This window comes from Sinocyclocheilus anshuiensis, unplaced genomic scaffold (genome assembly GCF_001515605.1).
Source record: "Sinocyclocheilus anshuiensis isolate Anshui unplaced genomic scaffold, SAMN03320099.WGS_v1.1 scaffold1232, whole genome shotgun sequence".
Taxonomy (NCBI): domain Eukaryota; kingdom Metazoa; phylum Chordata; class Actinopteri; order Cypriniformes; family Cyprinidae; genus Sinocyclocheilus; species Sinocyclocheilus anshuiensis.
In genome coordinates this window covers 5,765-13,404 of record NW_015542394.1, presented here as the reverse complement: position 1 = coordinate 13,404, position 7,640 = coordinate 5,765, and the positions used below count along the sequence as shown (strand labels likewise).

At 34.7% G+C, this 7,640-nt stretch overlaps 1 protein-coding gene across 2 annotated transcripts in view; it reads left to right on the top strand.

Annotated features, from left to right (window-relative positions):
- The first annotated feature begins 251 nt into the window (after positions 1 to 251).
- The window catches only part of LOC107692818 (Golgi pH regulator-like), a 9,373-nt gene continuing 1,984 nt past the window's right edge, over positions 252 to 7,640 (top strand). Inside the window, exons 1-13 of one of the 2 annotated variants that reach the window (XM_016492018.1) lie at positions 252 to 471; positions 968 to 1,027; positions 1,119 to 1,222; positions 1,301 to 1,407; positions 1,729 to 1,830; positions 2,560 to 2,680; positions 2,785 to 2,865; positions 3,474 to 3,583; positions 4,282 to 4,370; positions 4,613 to 4,705; positions 4,802 to 4,897; positions 5,822 to 5,911; positions 6,150 to 6,215. In XM_016492018.1, the coding sequence (XP_016347504.1) occupies positions 430 to 471; positions 968 to 1,027; positions 1,119 to 1,222; positions 1,301 to 1,407; positions 1,729 to 1,830; positions 2,560 to 2,680; positions 2,785 to 2,865; positions 3,474 to 3,583; positions 4,282 to 4,370; positions 4,613 to 4,705; positions 4,802 to 4,897; positions 5,822 to 5,911; positions 6,150 to 6,215 (1,161 nt within the window). In that variant the 5' untranslated portion in view covers positions 252 to 429. The remainder of the gene's footprint in view (positions 472 to 967; positions 1,028 to 1,118; positions 1,223 to 1,300; positions 1,408 to 1,728; positions 1,831 to 2,559; positions 2,681 to 2,784; positions 2,866 to 3,473; positions 3,584 to 4,281; positions 4,371 to 4,612; positions 4,706 to 4,801; positions 4,898 to 5,821; positions 5,912 to 6,149; positions 6,216 to 7,640) is intronic. The other variant, XM_016492019.1, reaches the window with a different exon arrangement.

Sequence of the window (7,640 nt, the reverse complement as noted above, 5' to 3'; positions counted from 1 at the left end):
ACATCAATGGAAAGCTTATTTATGCAGATTTGCGATGGTGTATAAATCTCAATTTCAAAAAATTGACCCTTATGACTGGTTTTGTGGTCCAGGGTCACATTTGTAAATAAATAAATAAATTAATTAATTAATTCAAATTATTATTATTTAACAACAACAACAACAATAAACATCTCGGGGGTCTTTCATCATTTTTGAGGCGGTGGCGCCCTCTAGCGGTCGAATAACGAACCAGTTGATGATGACAATATTGTGCGCCGGAAAACCTTTGTCTCATGTCATGACTTCAGCAGCTTGACAGCTCAGTCGGATTCTTGTTCTGTTCAGTGTTTGTTTCTCTATATTAACAGAGCGTTTTTAACATAATGAGCTGAGAGCACGTTTGTCATTTTCTGTAGGCTATATAAATTCCATACTGCATGCTACACCATGCCTTTCTTCGTAGATTCAGTGATTATGTTCACTTCTCAGGTAAGTCTCATCTCTCTTTAATAATAATAATAATAATAAAAAAATGCATATTCGATACAACACTAACACAAATACTAAATTCTTTGTACAGTAAACAACATGTTACCGAGATAAAATGGTTTGAATTATAAAAAGCAATTAAATAATGTAAAATTTGTCCGCCTGACAGTTTCTACAACAGATGCCTAATAATAATAATAATATATATATATATATATATATATATAATAATAACAAACACACACACACACACACACATATATATGTATATGTGCATATATGTGTGTGTGTATGTGTGTTATTATTATTTTTTTTTTTAAACTAACAAAAAAACAATTGATTAGAGCTCTATGGGAGTGGATCTTCTCCACATTAATATTTCAAAATATTGTGTCCACCAATCTGAAGGTGTTTTAAAGGTGATTGGTTTATGTTTTGTTTGTGAATTATATTGCAACACATTTATACACTCACTAACATGATTTTCTGTCCACAGGTGCTGTTTTTTGGGTTTGGGTGGCTGTTTTTCATGAGGCAGTTGTTTAAAGATTATGAGGTATTGTGCATAAGAGTGTAGATTTAGACCAGTTGTGTTGACTCTGGCCTTTCAGTATTTATCATACAGGTCTGTCTCAATTCCTCATCAGGTTCGACAATATGTTGTGCAGGTGGTCTTTTCCGTCACATTTGCCTTTTCTTGCACTATGTTTGAGCTCATTATCTTTGAGATCCTCGGTGTATTAAACAGCACGTAAGTATTCTTGATTTACAAATATTGGATGATTAGAACTGTAGATCAGGTGCTCACATGCTGTTTGTTTCTAAACAGGTCCAGATATTTCCATTGGAAGCTGAATTTGTATGTTATATTACTAGTTCTAATATTTGTGGTGCCTTTCTACATTGGCTACTTTGTGGTCAGTAATATACGATTATGTAAGTAGATTTTGTTCTCTCTGTGTATTCTGTAGCTTTTCCATTTGTTTGTCAAAAGGAATAGTTCACCCAAAAATGGAAATTTGATGAAAATGTACTCGCCTTCAGACCACCCAAGATGTAAATGAGTTTTATTATTATTATGTTTTTTTTCATTTGAACAGTTTTGAAGAAATTTAGCATTATCACTTGCTCACAAATGGAGCCTCTGAAGTGAATGGGTGCCGTCAGATTGAGTACATTTTCAACACATTTTTATTTTTGGGTGAATTTTTCCTTTAAATTTTGTTTATGCTCCCTACTTTTGATGCTCTTTTATAGTGCAGAGGCAAAGGTTGCTTTTTTCATGCGTGGTCTGGTTCACATTCATGTATTTCTTCTGGAAACTGGGCGATCCTTTCCCTATACTTAGTCCAAAACATGGTAGGCACTGTCAACATGAAACTTTTCTATCTATGTATTTATGAACGTAACATAATATAAAAAAAACAACAGCAACAACAACAAATAATTGACTGGTGTAGGAATATTAGTAGATTTTTGAGAACAATCATTTGTTATATTTGGAATAATGTGCACCAATGATTCAAGCACATTAAGACAAGAAATGTGCATTAAGAAAGCAAACATATTAAAATAATGGAGCCTCTGAAGTGAATGGGTGCCGTCAGATTGAGTACATTTTCAACACATTTTTATTTTTGGGTGAATTTTTCCTTTAAATTTTGTTTATGCTCCCTACTTTTGATGCTCTTTTATAGTGCAGAGGCAAAGGTTGCTTTTTTCATGCGTGGTCTGGTTCACATTCATGTATTTCTTCTGGAAACTGGGCGATCCTTTCCCTATACTTAGTCCAAAACATGGTAGGCACTGTCAACATGAAACTTTTCTATCTATGTATTTATGAACGTAACATAATATAAAAAAAACAACAGCAACAACAACAAATAATTGACTGGTGTAGGAATATTAGTAGATTTTTGAGAACAATCATTTGTTATATTTGGAATAATGTGCACCAATGATTCAAGCACATTAAGACAAGAAATGTGCATTAAGAAAGCAAACATATTAAAATAATAATAATAATAATAGGCCTAATTGTCTTGCAGCCTGATATGTAGATGTGTATCTTTTTTCTTGTATTCTCAGGCATTCTGTCCATAGAGCAGCTGATCAGTCGTGTGGGGGTCATTGGGGTCACACTGATGGCTCTGCTGTCTGGCTTTGGTGCTGTGAACTGTCCTTATACATACATGTCATATTTCCTGAGGTATCTGTGCTCTTAGACACATCAAATAACAGAGAAGAGCGTGTTGTATTGTGTTTATATTTTATATGTAAGATACTAGATGTTTGTTTGGTTTATTTGCTCAGAAATGTGACTGACAGCGATATCCTGGCCCTGGAGAGAAGACTTCTCCAAACTATGGACATGATTGTCAGTAAAAAGAAAAGGTAAGCAGTATAAAGAGAGGGATCCAATCAGAAAGGGGAAACATATTCACAAAATCACAGGAATTTCTGTCTATTTATTTATTTACACAAAGACTCAAAATGCTTGTTGTATTTTTAAATAATGTACTATTAATTAGCTTCAACATAATTTTTGTTCTTTAAAGAGATATATACAATATATATTTTACATATAAAATAAAATTGAATATTTACAGAAATAAATAACTCTATATATACACATTACTGTTCAAAAGTTATTATTATTATTATATTTATTTTATTTTGGTAAGTAGTCTCTTTTGTTCACCAAGGCTGTGTTTATTTGATCATGAAAAATACAGTAAACACAATACTACTGTGGAATATTATTACAATGTCAAATAACTGTTTTCTCTATTAATATATTCAACATTTTTATTTATTCCTGTGTTTGTAAAGCTGATTTTTCAGCAGCTATTAAATCCAGTCCTCAGTGTCACATTATCCTTATTATGTTGAAAAAATCTTTCTGACCCTACATTTATGGATGTTATATTAACCTAAAGTAGTGTATTCTTCAATTTTGTCATAACAGAACAAGATAAGAACTTTTTAATATCTCTTTGTAGGATTGCTATGACAAGAAGGCAAATGTACCAGCGTGGAGAGGAGCAGAATAAACAGACGGGATTCTGGGGGATGATCAAGAGTGTGACCTCCTCACAATCAGGCAGTGAGAGTATCCTTAATGAGCCAGTTGATTTGAGGCAGCAGGCTAATAGTGCAGGTTCTGAGTTAGTAATTTAGTCTCATTTAGAGGAGACCCAGCAACTGGAGAGTTACAGAGATCACATTTCATCACCATTGTGCTCTAAGTGTCTGAACAAAGCACTTAACCCCTGTTCGCCCCTGGAGGACTGCCACAGCAATTTAATTTAAAACAGTAGCTAATGGGCAGTAAATAATGTGTGTATATGTGAGCATGTGCATGTTAAATAGATTGGTTAACCCTTTAGCATTCCTGTAAAATTTGCCTAAAACGCCTAAAACTGTGGTACCGTACCATCCGTGTACCGTGGATGGTACAGTGGAACACTATTAACCTGCTGGCTATAAACAAGGCTTCTCAATTGGTTTTGGTTCAGCTCCCAGATTTTACAATACATATTTTTATTCTACAAAAGCAAATAATAATTTTAATAAAGTCAGACTTTGAAATGTATTAATTTTATTGGCTTTTAATTGACTACAAATCCATATTTAATGTAGTGTGTGTTGTATTTTCTTTTTGTAATATTGTTCATTGTTTTCAAGGCTGAGAGCACTAATTTTTGGGGGGATTGTGATGCACTAGTTTAGGACCACAGGCTCAAAGTTTGATTGCTGTGACTTGTGGATCTTCTGAGGGATGTTTGTTTCTTAACTCTGGCACTGCAGATCTTTCTGTGATCCAGCAGGAAGTGGATGCTCTGGAGGAACTCAGTAGACAGCTTTTCCTGGAGACCGTCGACCTGCAAGCCACCAAGGTATTTAACAAATGAAATTTTGAAATGATAATTAGTTTTGTTTCTATATACAGGGATCCCATGCTCATGTAAAACCTGCAAGTAAGCAATTGTAGTTAATGTAGCTTTTCTTTGCCTTTAAAATATCCAGTAATCACAGGACAGTCATGGACATTCTTTGGTCAAAATGTGTGGAAATCCTTTATATAAATAAAAGTAAATATTATAAACACTATAATGATCTTATATTTCTGTATCCCAAGGAACGTATAGAGTACTCAAAAACATTTCAAGGGAAATACTTCAACTTCTTAGGGTATTTCTTCTCCATCTACTGTGTGTGGAAAATATTCATGGTATGAATTGTTTTTGCTCATTTTGTTTGCCATGTATTATAAAACATTGTAAGAATGTGTCTTAATCAGTGACATACTCTAATGTATTCTTTTTAGGCCACTATAAACATAGTGTTTGACCGTGTGGGGAAGACTGACCCAGTGACAAGAGGAATCGAGATCACAGTCAACTATCTCGGCATTCAGTTTGATGTATGTTATCGTCAGCTTAAGCTGCTTTATACATTTTGGCTAACTAAATCTCTTTTAAACTTCCCCATTAGACTCTTGTGAGTCCTAATATATTCTTTTTCTTCAAAGTTCAAACAGCGTTAAATAGAAATTAGGGTTGGGCCGATAGATGTTAAGCCATCACAATGTTAAGTTGACATCATGATCCCCTCCCGCAATCCGCCGCATCCCAGTTCCGTGTTCGGAAAGGAAATTAAGTGTACTACGGAAACCCTAAAGGGAATAAATAGCCTATGAGATGGGAGGATAAAAAAAAAATATTTCAATACTTTTTCTCGCAATTATATCAATGGTTAAGTATAGGTGACTGTATATAAATTGCGGGCATCAGGGAGCCGCTATTGAAACCGCTTTCGATTGCGCGCTCTCATTTTACTTTCACTTTCACTTTTGAGATTCGCGATCACAAGGACTCTATACTATGGAGCGGCAGTACTTACCACACATTTGACAAGATTAGATGTGTGTCATTGGTGCTCAGGATCTGCAAATCATTCGCCATCGTCCTATCAGACATTTCTCCTTACTCTGTGTATGTGGTAGGTGAACTTTCATGTACTGTAATGCAACAGGCTACCGCTAAAAAAAGCGGCTAAACTTTTAGTGGCTCCGTATAACGAGTTATTTGTTTCACGCTTCGGGCACTTGTGTGTGCTGTGTCAGCTGACATTTACTGCTTTGGTTGGCAGTTAATTGTTCCCCAGCCTGTTAAATGACGGTTTAATCTTTCCCCATGAGGAGGTAATGATTCAGCCTCTTAAATATGTAATCTGGGTCCGGCTTCATTCTTGCTCACTACTGATAAGTGCAAATGCTGCTCATCCCCTTCTAATGGATAAAGCCTCGTTTATGTGCAGCAGAACTTAAACTTTGTTTTTACCACAGGTCAAGTTCTGGTCTCAGCACATTTCCTTTATCCTGGTGGGAATCATCATAGTCACGTCAATACGAGGCCTTTTAATCACACTCACCAAGGTAATGACGGATGAACATGTTTTTTTCTCATTCAGTCTTATCATTTAAGGGGAATTGGTCATATATTACTGAAGATGTGCGTGGGTGTGTTGGTTCAGCCATTTTAGAGGGAGGAGATTATTTCCTTGAGCAACTGCAACATGGTCTTGCCCGAATTCAGTTTCTGAGAAGCATTAATGATGTTTAAAGCTCATAAAAAGCAGTTTTGGTTTGGTATCTCTTTATGTTTTGTTCACAGTTTTTCTACGCCATCTCCAGCAGCAAGTCCTCCAATGTCATTGTGCTTGTCCTGGCTCAGATCATGGTGAGACATAATATTAAAAAAGCACTATTTTAGAAGGACTGCTTTTAATTTAATTAAACGTTCATTTAAGACATTCATATATCAGCAAATGTTGGGCCATCATTTGTATGTCATAGTCAGTAAGAAATTTCATACATTTCACACACATTTAAAAATGTAGGCTCAGTAAGATATATATTTTTGTATTTATTCATTTATTTTTTTAAAGAAATTAATGCTTTTTATTCATCAAGGGTGCATTAAATTTATTAAAAATGACAGTACAGACATTTATAATGTTGCAAAAGATTTTGATTTCAAATGAATGCTGTTCTTTGTTCATCAAAGCATCCTGAAAAAAAAAGTCTCATGGTTTCCACAAAAAATATTAAGCAGAACTGTTTTCAGCGTTGATAATAATAATAAGTGTTTTTGAGCAGCAAAGCAGTAGAAGAATGGAGTAATGATGTTGAAAATTCAGATTTGCCATCACAGGAATAAATTACAGTTTAACTTCTTTTCAAATAGAAAACAGTTATTTCAGTTTTTAATAATATTTTACAATATTACTGTTTTTACTGATACAGACTTGGTGAGCATAAGATACTTTAAAAAAAAACTAAAAAAATAAAGGAATTGACCCCAGATTTATGAACGGTAGTGTAAAAACAGTTAAGTGTTCAGCAGAAATAATGGATAACTTTTTATAATTTTTTAACCTAGTGTCAAAATTAGTATAATATTATATTATAATTAATATTATCTCATGAAATACATGACATAGTAATATAAATATATGACATAGTAATATAGTCTCCAATATATAGAGATAGGAGTCATAAAGGAACATTTCCAGCTCTAATTCTGAATTCATTTCACAATACTGTATGTTCCAGAACCATTAACAGAATCAGATGCCATAAAAATCATTTGGTTCAAGTATTGATTAAAAAAAGTACAACCAATTCTGAATAATAACTGTTTTTGATTCCCAGTCCCACCAACAAAATGGTATGACATAGTGCTGGGCGGTATACCGGTTCATACCGAATACCGGTGTTTATTTTTGTTATGATATGAATTTTTAAAATACCGCAATACCGGTGTATGTTGCTTAAACAACGTTCGGAACGTGAATGGGGTCGCGTGAAAAGGGACCCCTGTTTGAAAGGGGTCCCTTTTCACTGTTGCGCTGTGGTGAGGGAACAGCTGTATGTGTTACTAAGCGTGAAAGTTCCGAAACTGAAGCTGTAGAACTGATAGAACGTGATGACACAGAAGAACTCATCCACAATATCCACATTGACCGCCACAAATATCCACCGCCCCCTGACATCAGCTCCCGCGTCTCACACACACACGAGCGCGACTTTAGCACTAGATTTAGCAACTTTCAGACCCTTTTTTCCGTAGAATATTCATACTGACAAACCTAGCGACTTTTTT